General features: G+C 39.1%; 1 protein-coding gene across 7 annotated transcripts in view; it reads left to right on the forward strand.

The window, feature by feature from the left end:
• Positions 1-12,667, forward strand: part of PTER (phosphotriesterase related) — a 99,332-nt gene that overhangs the window by 52,458 nt on the left and 34,207 nt on the right. For all 7 annotated transcript variants that reach the window (XM_031028864.2, XM_006733993.3, XM_081820674.1 and 4 more), the window contains exon 4: positions 8,586-8,726. In XM_031028864.2, the coding sequence (XP_030884724.1) occupies positions 8,586-8,726 (141 nt within the window). The remainder of the gene's footprint in view (positions 1-8,585; positions 8,727-12,667) is intronic.

Here is a 12,667-nt window from a genome sequence, read left to right on the forward strand (position 1 = left end):
TTCCAGAAAGTGGTCGCTTTTCTGTTCAGAGAGTTGTTGCTATTCCTTTCTTCGATCTCCTGTTGAGTTTGTAGGTGTTCAGAATGGTTTGATCCCTATCCAGCTGAATTCCTGAGAGGAGACGAAATCCAGGTGTCCTACTCCTCCGCCATCTTGCTCCGCCCCCTAAAATTATAATATTATTCAGACATAAAAAAGACCCTACAAAATCTTGCCATCTGTAACAACATGGGTGGATTTAGAGAGTATAACGCTAAGTGAAATAAGCCAGTCAGAGAAAGACAAATACCATATGACTTCACTCATATATGGAATTTAAGAAACAAAACAAACAAACAATGGAAAAAATAAGGGAGACACAAACCAAAAAAAGAGACTCTTAATTAGAGAACAAACAGATGGTCACCAGAGGGGAGGTACATGGCGGGGGGGGGGGGGGATGAGCGAAATAGGTTAAGGGGATTAAGGGCATACTTATCTTGTGAGCACTGAGTAATATATAGAACTGTTGAATCACTACATTGTACATCAGAAACTAATATAACACTGTATGTTAACCACACTGGAATTAAAATAAAAAAAAAAAAAGAAACAACTTGCCTCATTCTATTTAGTTTCTATTTTGGCATTAAAAATAAATTAATTGAAATTTGTCAATTAAGAATTTTTCAGATTTATAAGGTGCAACTGCTATTAGCAATATAGTAATATATGTGAATAGTGTTTTAGAGAGAATTATATTAATATTGAATTTATTAGATTATAGTAATTTACATCTTAATTTCTTTGAAACATTCCATGAAAAATATTTAAACATTCATAGGTTATTACATGGATAGTTAGTTCTAGGTGAGCTTAGTAATTCTCTTAATTCTCTTAAGTAATTCTCTCTTGTAATTGTTGAAAAACTCCCATAAAATAATAAAGAATCTCACATAACACTATCTGTACAAATATCCATTGGTTTTAAACTGAAGAATTCAGTGAGGAGAGAGACAAAGAGGTTTTTTTTTTAAATTACTTTGTGATAAATAATTTTAAAAAGAATCAGTCTTTGAAATTCAACATTGTTTTTAATAAATCAGTCTTTGACACATCCATTTATTATTGTATTTGTATGCCAACTCTAAAAAAACCACTTGGTCAAGTTCATTAGTTTTAGTATTGAATATATCCTGTGCTTCTCTCTGTGTCAGGCCCCGAGCTAGTCTGATCTCAAATTAGTGCTGCTAAGTCATGGTGCTAAGTCTCTAGGCCCAGGAATTTACAGATTGTAATGGCTGATGGATTTACTGCACATCCACAGTGCGGTGTAATGGAAAGTGCACTAGGAATGGAGGAGGAATACCTGGGGTTTTGATCACTTAAAAGATCCAAGCTTTAGTTCCTTCATCTAGGCAATAATGATAATATGTGGCATAATTATTTCACCAGTGGTCTGTGAGTTTCAGAATTGGCTCCTCCCATGCTCTTGGTATCATTTAATGACACCAACATCTAATCAACTACCCAAGACAGGCCTTTGATTCTCCTTCTCCATCGCTGTCTCTATGGGGATAATGACTCATCACTTACTCTTCCTGCTGTTTGCCCTGTTCTTGTCAAGGACAGCATTATTCACCCAGATGTTAAATTCCACCCTTCCCTGCACCCTCACATGATGAAACCTGTCTACCTCACTAAGATCTCTAAATACGACCCCTCCTATCCAGTCCTCTGTTGTTAACTTAAGTCAGGCCCTCATCTGCCATCTGAACCACTGTAATAGTCTCCAAATAGGAATTGCTCCCTTAGCTTTACCCATGTGGCCACCATTTTGATCTTTCCAAGGGAAGATTGTATTATATTCCTCGACCGTAACTTATGGCTCTTTAAGGACCCCTTCACCTTCAGCACAAAATCCAACATCTTGGTCATCTGGGCGGCACCCATCCCTCCACCTCATCTCCCAATATCTCTAGCACAGGCACCAAATTTGGGCTAATGCCACATGGACTGTGATGCTGAGTGCCCCATGCTCATTGTGCTTACATGCTTTTTACAGAAGGTAGTCCCTCTGCTGTGAAGACTCCATTCTCCCTTATCTACTTGGCAGAGTCTTTCTTCAATCTGCAGCTCATGAGAGGTTTTCTTCTTTACAAAGCTTTTCCTGAACAAGCCAAGCAGGATCTGTTATCTCTTTCTCTGAGCCAGCCCAGTTCCTAGCAGTACTTTTATTATTACACTCAGTGGGTCTGTAAAACAATTATTTGTTTCCATGTCTCTTTTTTCTAATAGACACTGAACTTCTTGAAGGATGGAACAGTATGTTATTTGTCTTTGTTTATCCAGCTAATATCTCATACTATAAGTTGATGATCAATAATTTCTTATAGGTGGATGGATAGGTGGGTGGATGGATAGATGGATGGTTGCTTCTACCCTCATGCCCTTTAGTTCTGATAATCACAGCTTTATCTTCAGTAACAAGATTCTTTTTCTTTCTTTTCCCCCCTCAACAGGTGTTCTTCTTTATCATCCATCCCTCAACACCTGAACCCCACCAACCTTTCTCTGAATAGTCTTCTATTCAATAGACTCCACTCAAATGAGTTACTCCTTTCATAACACTTCGTATTTAGTTGTACTAAAAAAAAAAGCTTTCAACACTTTTAATTGTAATTATTAGTTTAAATACCTATATCCTTCCCTTAGACTTTACATTCCTTAAGACAGCATCTCAAATTTCTTCCTCATATCTTTATTCCCAGCAGAGGCTAGCACAAGGTAGGTGATAGTACAAGATAGTAGCTGCTTGCTGAATTAATTCATAAAGGTGTGCCTGAATGTATGAAATGAAATAATGTATTTGAGAGTTCTTTGAAACTGGAAAGCCCAAGACAAATGTTAGATATTGTTATCATCTTGATCACGCCCACGAATCATATCCTTTCCTCTGCTCCTTACTTCTTTCTACCTAGACAGCCCACAGACCCTCATCTAAATTATCACTTCACACAGATTTCCTTGCTCCCACTCAGAATGCATTTTGACATTAAACCAAACCCCTCAGCACTTGGATAAGATCTAGAATATAAAGAGGCTTGAAAAACAGAATCAACTCTCTTGTGATTTAGTACCAGCCTTAAAACGCTAGTAAATGATAACCATAGTCTGAAAATTAAGATTGCCAGATCATTTTAGGTACCATTTTTTTGGCTAATGGCAGTATGTTTGTCCTAAATTTGTGCCTGTTTCTTTTTTTTTTTTTTTTATCAATTCCATTTTTTATTATTTAGGTTCTTTCCAACTTTTTTTTTTTTTTTGCTATTACAAACAATATTTTTGTGAACACTCATATATGTGTCTCCTTGTGGACATGTGCAAGAGTCTCTTTAGGGTGATATCAAATAAGGACAAGATTGAGACTACTGTTACTAGAAATAGAACCTGCAACTTACTGAGAGTTGCAAAATGTAACTTCTTTTTTTTTTTTTATTCTTATGTTAATCCCCATACCTTACATCATTAGTTCTAGATGAAGTGTTCCATGATTCATTGTTTGTGCATAACACCCAGTGCTCCATGCAGAACGTGCCCTCCTCAATACCCACCACCAGGCTAACCCATCCTCCCACACCCTCCCCTCTAGAACCCTCAGTTTGTTTTTCAGAGTCCATCGTCTCTCATGGTTCGTCCACCCCTCCGATTTCCCCCGCTTCATTCTTCCCCTCCCGCTACCTTCTTCTTCTCCTTTTTTTTTTTCTTAACATATATTGTGCCTGTTTCTTATACAGAGAGAATTAGTTTATTAGTTAGGGAACAAAAGTATTAAACATGCAACAGAAGAAATTATATATATATAAATGATAAGAACAAATACTTGATACAAAAATTTCAACTTCTTCCCAGGAAATTCCAGGATATTTTATGAATGACCTTGCAATCACTTCATCCACCTTGAAGAAGGGACCTTCTCCAGTGTGAAAGGCAGTAGCCTCTTTGTATTTCAAAATCACCCCACTGCCTATTAGGGCAAGAGGTGAAAAATACCTTAAAGTCTGGGGAAGATTGGAATAAGAAAGAAGGTAATTTTCATGGATATAGAATACGGAATGAGCAGAGTTGACATCTCCACTTATATAAGAAGTGCTATGAGATCACTGATGACTGGGAGGGGCAGGACCTCTGCTAATCCTCATCTGAAAGACGTCAAGCAGAGTACATTTTCCCATGATACCATTCTGACATTTGGGGTCAATCCTTTCTCCAAGTGAAAAAAAGTCACTTGCATAAATGCGACTTCAGTAGCACCTTGACAGTCCCTGGAAATCATCCAAATGAGTGCCAATTAAATGTGGTGAAGTCACCTTGTTAGACATTTATGGTGCAGGGCTGCTCCAAGATGTCTTTGTGGTGGGGTGCACTACTCATAGTTGAGTGCTGGTGAGAAGTATGTGAGTGATGCTCCCATCACAGAACAAGCAGCATGGTCTAAGAACATGGCTTCTGAGACAAACACAATATGGCTTTATTCTCAACCTGTCATTTTGGAAGTTGAGTTACTTAGCTTTTTTGAGTCTTGGTTTCCTCATCTATGAAATGGGGATGATCATACCTTCCTCATACAGTTTTTGCAAGGATTAAATGAGATAGGGCTGTTTTAAATACCTGATGATTATTATGTGGGGTTTTTTTTTTTTTTTGCTTCCTCTATCTCTCCCATCCTATCCCCCATTAACATCTCATACCAAACTCTGGGGTTTTTTTTTTAGGACTTGCCTTTGAAAATTGTGCATGATCACTGACGCTATTTTTTCCCCCATGGATTTTGCACATCAGTAAGGAAAATGAAAGTGAAATCATTTCTCAGTTTCCTTCACACTAATGTTCAGTTATCCAGAGGGTGTCATATCACCAAATGTCAGTAAAAATAATAATATATAATGCATAATATATAGTATGTAATATATAATATATGATTTCATCTATCTATCTCCTGGCTTTTTAATGATAGCAAATTTGTCAGCTTCATTTTTTAACTGCATTTTCCAAATGTCCAAAATATCATCTTTTGCTCCTCTTCTGAAGAAATCATCTCCTCTCCATGTGACTATGAAATTTTTAAAAGGACCATACCTCCCCCCCACCCCACCCAAATCATACTCCTTTCTATGTGCTATTCTACAGAATAAGAATTCCCAGGGGTTACTTTCAAAACTTACATGTGCTGATGAATCTCATTAAACATGTTCTCCTTCCTCTAGAAAGATATCTACATCTATGGTGATAATCTTCAGATAACATTTATAAGATAGGAAGCATTTATATGAAATTTACCTCTGGAGAATTGGGTCCCTACGTTCCCCATTCCTCTCTTAGATGAGGCTGTTATAAGACCACATCAGAGGTATCACACATGGCCTCATGGGTCACTGCAAGGCCTTGGCTTTTTCTCTGAGGGAAATGGGAAGTGAGTGGTGAGTTTTGAGCACATGAGAGACCTAATCTGACTTAGTTGTGCTGATGGCGCTTTCATCACTATATCTGAATAGATTGTAGTAGAGCAAAGGCAGAAAAGAGAGGAGAGCAGTTGAGAAGGAGATGGTGGTGATTTGGACCAGGACGGTAGCAGGAGAGATGGTGATATGTCCAGATTCTGGTCACATTTTGAAAGTCGAACCAAAAAGCTGTCCCAGTAGGCTGGAAGTGTAGTGTGAGATGAAGAAAGCAGTCAAGGATGATTATAAGGTTCTTAGCCTGAGCAAATGGATAGATGGAGTTGCCATCAGCTGAGAGAGGGAAGGGTGTCAGAACAGCTGGTTCAGGGTGGTAGATGAGGGCTCTAGTTTGAGACATGTTAAGCTTGAGCTGTCTATTAGACATCCAAGTGGAGAAGGCAAACAGGCAATTAGATATGCAATTCTGGACTACAGGAGAGAGGTCTGGTCTGGTGATAGAAGACCCTTACTATGTGCCCCTTAATATTTGTAAGAGGCTTAGAGCAATATCAGATTCCTAGTAAGAAAGTAAGCAACGGTCATCATTAATATAATTCCTTTAACCATGTCATTCAAATTGTCCAATATAACTACTGCCTACTATATGTATTTATATTCTGAACTAACAATTAAATAAATTTACACAGTAATCCTTTCTTACTTTTCAGGTTTATCACTGCCTTGTCCCCATGCTACCCTTTGATGGGAAATTCCCCATTTTTCAAGTGCATTTTGTGGGGAGGGCATTAAAGTTCAAAATAAAGATTAAAACAACACTATGTGTGCTATAGTCAGTATAATTCTGGACAATGTCCTCTGAGCACAAAATGTTTGGCAGTAGGAGAAGTCATATAGAATGATGGTTAAGATAGCTGATTCTAGCATTGAAATTAACTCATATTCTAACACATCACTTTGAATAAGTTTCTAATGTCTCACTTCTCCAATTCTCCATCTGTAAAATTGAGATCAGTGGAATTATGGAGAATATTAAATGGGGTAATAGATATAAAGTGCTTAGCACAATACCAGATACAAGTAAGTTCTTATAATTTTCAGCTATTATGATGATAAGCAACTTTACTTTGTGTTTTCAGTTGTAACTAAGACTAAAATCTCTCCTATGGCTTTTCATTTACCATAGACTTTTCATTGAATACCTATTTCAATATATCACTTAAAACTTACAAGACTTAGTCTCAAGGCATTAGGCCAAAGGAAAGAAAAAGACATTAAGAGCAGAAATAGGAGTCTGATCCAACATGTTATTGGCACCTTCATCCCCTGCTTGTCTCCCCACCCACCCCCAGTAGCTTGCCCGTATTGGTAATTAAACTGAAGGAACTGACTCAAAAGAAACACACTAAACTTCCCTCTTCTCTCTTATGTTATTTTAATTGTGTATATTTTGTTTTTAAGCATGGTTCTTTGGGGGAAAACACAATGTGTCTACTATAGAAAAACACATATTCTTTTAGGCAAGTAATTTTAGAAGCAAAAGACGGTCTCCAGGGTAAGAAGATGGAAAAGGAGTGGTATTAGCAGAAGATGGCACAGAACGAATGCACATTTTATAGTGTAAAAGAAAGATATTTTAGCCTCCCTGCCTAAAACAACACTGTGCACTATCAGTTATGCTGAATTGTTGAATAGAATAAAACAGAACCAGCTACAATATGACTGCTTAGAGTGAAAGTCAATAGTCAACTCCTAGGGAGCATCTCGCACTCATGACACACAGAGGCTTAATTGGTCCTCCTATGGTTTGGAAGAGAGGCCTTGAAAATACTTCTGACTTCTTTGAAGCAAATTTATAGACATATAACAGTGCTTTAATCCTTGCATCCTGGAATTGCCAAGGTAATAGAATATCAGTGGATAAAAGCCTAGTAAGACAATGATCATCTGATATTCCAACTCTGTGCCAGGCCAATTTGGGATTTCAATCATTTCCATTCTCTGCACCCTGAACTCCCTTCACACAATGTCTAAAGGGTGTATTTTTCCTTCACATTTTTTTCCATATTGTCTCCTGATTTCTTTCTTTCTCTCTCTTTCTTCCTTCCTTCCTTTTTCTTTCTTTCTTTCTTTCTTTCTTTTCTTTCTTTCTTTCTCTTTCTTTCTTTCTTTCTCTTCTTCTCTTTCTTTCTTTCCTTCCTTTCTTTTTCTTTCTTTCTTTCTTTCTTTCTTTCTTTCTTTCTTTCTTTCTTTCTTTCTTTCTTTCTTTCTTTCTTTCTTTTCTTTCTTCTTTCTCCTCTATATGTCTGAATCTCTACCATGGTATTTTTGGGGTTAACTTCATGCATCCCTTTTTACTTGTTATGATCTAAATTTCTTGAGATCATCTACTCTTGCTCTGGACTCTGCTTCACTCTCTGTAGATGGTGCTTCTCTTATACACCTCTCTTTTCCTGTTCATTTACATAGTCTTACATCATAAAACAGTGCTATTCTTACTATGATCTCTAAAGAAATGAGAAGACATCCATAAAAATTATCATGAAATGATAAATTCTATTTAAAAACTAGGCATGCCAGAACACAAATATCTGTAGGAGTGTTGCCCCTTTTTGAAAAGTTGCAGTGATATTCACAAATGATGATATATCCCAAAATGACACTGGAATTAATTTTGGAACCGCTTTACGATCTTCACAAGAAAATCACCATATTACCTTACCTTAGCTTCATATTTTACCCAGATTAGTATTACTCACCTAATTCACCAGACTGATGCCAAATTCCCTTTGATAGCTTCCAGAGTTCATAGCCTTCCCACTTCTATGAAGGATTTTCAAAAGGAACATATCCTGAAGACAAGTCTGAAGGAGAATTACAAAATTGTTTTTGAGTAATGGAAGCATAATTAAAATGTCTTAGTTCCCAAGTACTTTAGAAGGGAAAACTCCCTTTTAGGTAAGGGTAAATTCCCTTATTTCTGGTAACACATTGCATTTACTATTTTATAGTTACATCATAAGAGCCAACTCAAAAGTTCTGTTACTTTAATTATGTTTCAGTACACAGTGCACTTAGAACTTTTAATCTGTATATATGGAAAATACACTCTTGATAATAACAGTGTGTCTGTCTTATTGTCTCTAGGACTATACTTGATAAAAAGGAACTACTAGAGTTTGCTCAACTTGGCTGTTACTTGGAATATGATCTCTTTGGGACCGAACTCCTTCATTACCAATTCAACCCGGATATCGACATGCCCAATGATAATAAAAGAATTAGAAGGTAAATATGATGAAATCTCTGAGAGCATTCCCTTTTACCAGCCCTTTTTGATTCATATCTAGGCGGGTATTAGCAAAGATTCAGAACACAGTATGCAGGCGGAACGAGAAACTTTCAGAAAAAAAGTATCAGTGCTGTTGCAGGCAGAAAATCTCTATATATTATTTCAAGAAGCAAATGAGTCATCCTAAGTAGGCAAAAGCTTAGCAGAGCCTTAGAAGTTCAGTGCAGATGGGCAGCTGACAAGAAACAGATAATACTTAACCCCTGCCATGACAATAAGAGAACAAAGATGTTTTCCTCTTTTTATCCTTAATCAAGTAAGCTGTTTCTTTCCCATGTTGCCCACACTGAAGCCCTCACCTCCTACAATGAATTTCTGAAATGCTTTATAAAAAATATTCACTACGGAGATGATTGAAACTTAAATGCTGTAAGTCGAATGTCTAAAGATGAAACATCATAGAAGATCTAACCCCTCAAAACTGTCTAAGCGAGTAATTGTACGAGTCATTCTCTGCAACCAAGTGGAAAATTTTTGGAGTCAAGGGTGGATGGCTACCGGTTTGTTTTGGTTATGTGGTGATGTGAACCCTGAATGCACCAAGTTAGGGAATCTGGGAGGAGAAACAGATTTGGGATTCACAAGGATGCCTGGCTTGGGAGCATCTAAGAGTTGCTATCCAGTGAAGCCATGGATAAGGGCATGAAGCTCAGGGCAGAGATCTGGACTCAGACATAAATGTGGGCATCTTCGGTCTGTATGTCATGGTTGGCAGCATGGGAATGAATGAGATCACTCAGAGAAGAGAATGAGGACAGAACCCTGGGGAACACTGATATTTAAGGAATGGACTCAGGAAGAGTCACTCAAGGACAGATTGAAAAGTTTTCAAAGTGAGAAGAATATCAGGGAAACGTGTTGTGGTGGGAGTCGGTGTGGGAGAATGCTTAAAGCAGAAGGGCTTGGACACCTGAGAGGTGGCAGGCATCAAGTGAGGTAAAGGCTGAAAGTGTCCACTGGATTTCATAGGCTGGAGATTCTCTTGCACAGTCAGGAAGTACAGTCTCCATAGACAAGGCTTGAGGAGTAAGGAGGGGGTAAGGAAGAGGAGAGAGAATGTGGAGGGTACTCTTTCAAGAAGCTTGGTAGTAAAGGGAAGCAGGGGTGTAGGGCCAAAGCAAGAAGCCACGGCAGGATCAAGGGAAGGTTTTGTTAAGAGTTGAGCAATGTTTATGTGCCTGAGAGCAAAAGCAGAGAGACAGAGACAGAGGCAGAGACAAATCCCAGGAAGCAGTACTCATTCTACAGCGCTGTTATGGAATGTATATGAAATAAAGTATGCAGAGTTTTTATGTGAGTATCTGGTGCAGGATATGAAAATAGTCAATCGATGCTAACTTAAAGCAATCTGCAGAGAGGAGCTACAGAACAAGGCTTTAAGGAGACTAACAGATGGAATCTGGGAAGCAAACAGAAAGTCGGTTGAAAGGGTAAGGCAAGCAATGGGGTGAATGCAGAGAGATGTCGTGGCAAGAACAGGAAACTGAGGACATATGGCCACCCATGTTCGGTAGTGTCCCTGTGAAGTAGACTTGGTTATCTTCTGAGAAGGAAGGAACAGATTCAGGGCAGGACCTCATAGAAGAGGAGGGAGGCTGGGAATGGATGCTGAGGGAATGTGAGAGACACTGATGGGACGTGTCGTGTATGAGACCCACGTGAGGCTCAAGGTCATGACTGCATGACTGCACAGTGGCACCAATGCACATGATGTGGTGATTATTTCCACCCAAAATGTTGTGTATTTTGGCAGTAAGACCAAGGAAGCTTTGAGGAGAAGCAGAAAATGTCAACAGAGAGAGGGTTGGGATTCTGTCTTTGAAAACATGGCTGACAACTGGGGGAACAGGGGTGGGGTTGAGTGAGGGTCATGAGGTCTAAGATGGAGGAAAGAAGGTATAGAGAAAAATGGGAAGATAAAGGAATAATATAGCAGAGGTGAATAACCGGAAGCTTGAGTGAAGTGGGAGAATGTACACAGAAGGAGGTGAGTGAAAAGGTAGTAGGATGTAACTTGGGGTCAGAGTGGGCAACTGAAGATCGAGATTTCAGAGAGGAAGTAGTCTTCCGTGATGACAAGGCCCAGAAAGTGGTTATGGGTGTAGAAAACCATTTGGAATACAAGTAAAGAAAACTGACCTACAGAAGGGATGTCCAGAAACTGAGGCTCAAGCAGCAATAGTAGGACATATACACACTCGGGAGTTGAGGGAAAGATCTAGAGCCGGTGGCCACAGTTGGGACAGCCCTCAGCTCTTACCCTGGGCAGTCAACCTTTACATCTGTGTGCCTTCTGCTGTCCCTGTGTATGGTCACTCCTCCTTGATGGTTCGAGTTTAATATCCTCAGGGAGAGCTAGCTGATCCATGTAACTCTAGCTATGTCAATATGGAGATGCTCAGCCGTATGTGAGCAAATTGATCTGACCAGTGAAGCTAGGTCTTTTAAAAATTTTTTTACACCACTGAAATCAATTCTTTGATACACTGATTTATTGTTTCTTTTTTGTTTGTTCATTTTGTGTTATGATTTTAACTTACGTGCCCTAGGAGCACCATTCAGTAGAGGCAAACACGTGTCCCTATGGCCCCTGTGCCATACTCAGAGGTGAATATTCTCTGGAATTTAAAGTCGGTGGTTTGGTAGGGCTTTCTCATCTTTCATGATCTCAAAACCATGGTTTCCTGAGGAATGCCCTCAATACACGTTTTATAACTCATCTTAGAAATAGGAAGTTTGCTTTTAGGACCTGCTTCCTTTTCCTAAGCCCCTCTGTGGCAGTGAGCTGTATCTTTTGTATCTTTAGAAGGAATCCTATGCCATCCATGAGGCTCCTGGACCTTGAATAAGAGAGAGGGGGTCTGCAGAGGGGTCTGGGAAGGAAATATGGGCGGGGAGGGACAACCGACACCTCATCTCATATTCCTTCTTAGCAACTTTTGGCTATTAATTCAAGAACAAGAATTTCATTCTGATCAGCTTTCCTTGAACCAAATGTAAACATTCCAGATGTATTTCTATACATCAAAATATATATGTAATATATGTGTGTTTATGTATGTCTATGTATGTATATATACTTAACTGTCCTTAAATGAAAATCATGCATTAGGTCACTTGACTTAAGTCCAGCTCACGGTAATTACTGAATGACCTTTCGGGAGGGGGTGTGCTCCGGTACCCCCCTGCCCTCCCTCCTTTGGGCACCTGATTTTCATCATCCATTGGCAGGCCTTTTCTGAGCCTTAGTCATCTTACAGCTCTGAACTGCAAGAACATAGAAGCACGCTTCTGCCTACCTCTGGTTTTCAGCACCAGAAATTCTGTGTCTAACACCTGTTTTCAATCTTATGCTCCATTTCTCAAATCTTATTATATCTCTGCCTTTTCACACTTTGTAGTCTCTCTCTAATATTTGTTTGCAAAACACTAACTCATTTGTATTTCTATAATTACTGTCATATTTGTCTTTTCATCTACAGTGGTTCCTTCCTTCTGCCGGCATCTCTGGAACTACTGTTCTTCCATACAATGGCAGGGCACGAGAGAGGAGCTTTTATTCTAAGAGTGGCCAAGCTAGGGCGCCTGGGTGGCTCAGTCGGTTGGCTGTCTGCCTTCGGCTCAGGTCATGATCGCGCAGTCCTGGGATCCATATCCCATATCGGGCTCCCTGCTCAACAGGAGTCTGCTTCTCCCTCTCCCTCTGCCCGTCCCCTCTGCTCATGCTCTCTCTCTCTCTCAAATAAATAAATCTTAAAAAAAAAAAAAACTCTTTAAAAAAAAAAGAGTGGCCAAGTTATATCTTGATAGTCAGGAGATAATTATGTTTGCAGCACCATGGCAGTATCTTTCTCATGAGAGAACTAGTCTCCACATG

The sequence above is a fragment of the Leptonychotes weddellii genome, chromosome 5, assembly GCF_054177405.1.
Source record: "Leptonychotes weddellii isolate Sample4059 chromosome 5, ASM5417740v2, whole genome shotgun sequence".
Taxonomy (NCBI): Eukaryota; Metazoa; Chordata; class Mammalia; order Carnivora; family Phocidae; genus Leptonychotes; species Leptonychotes weddellii.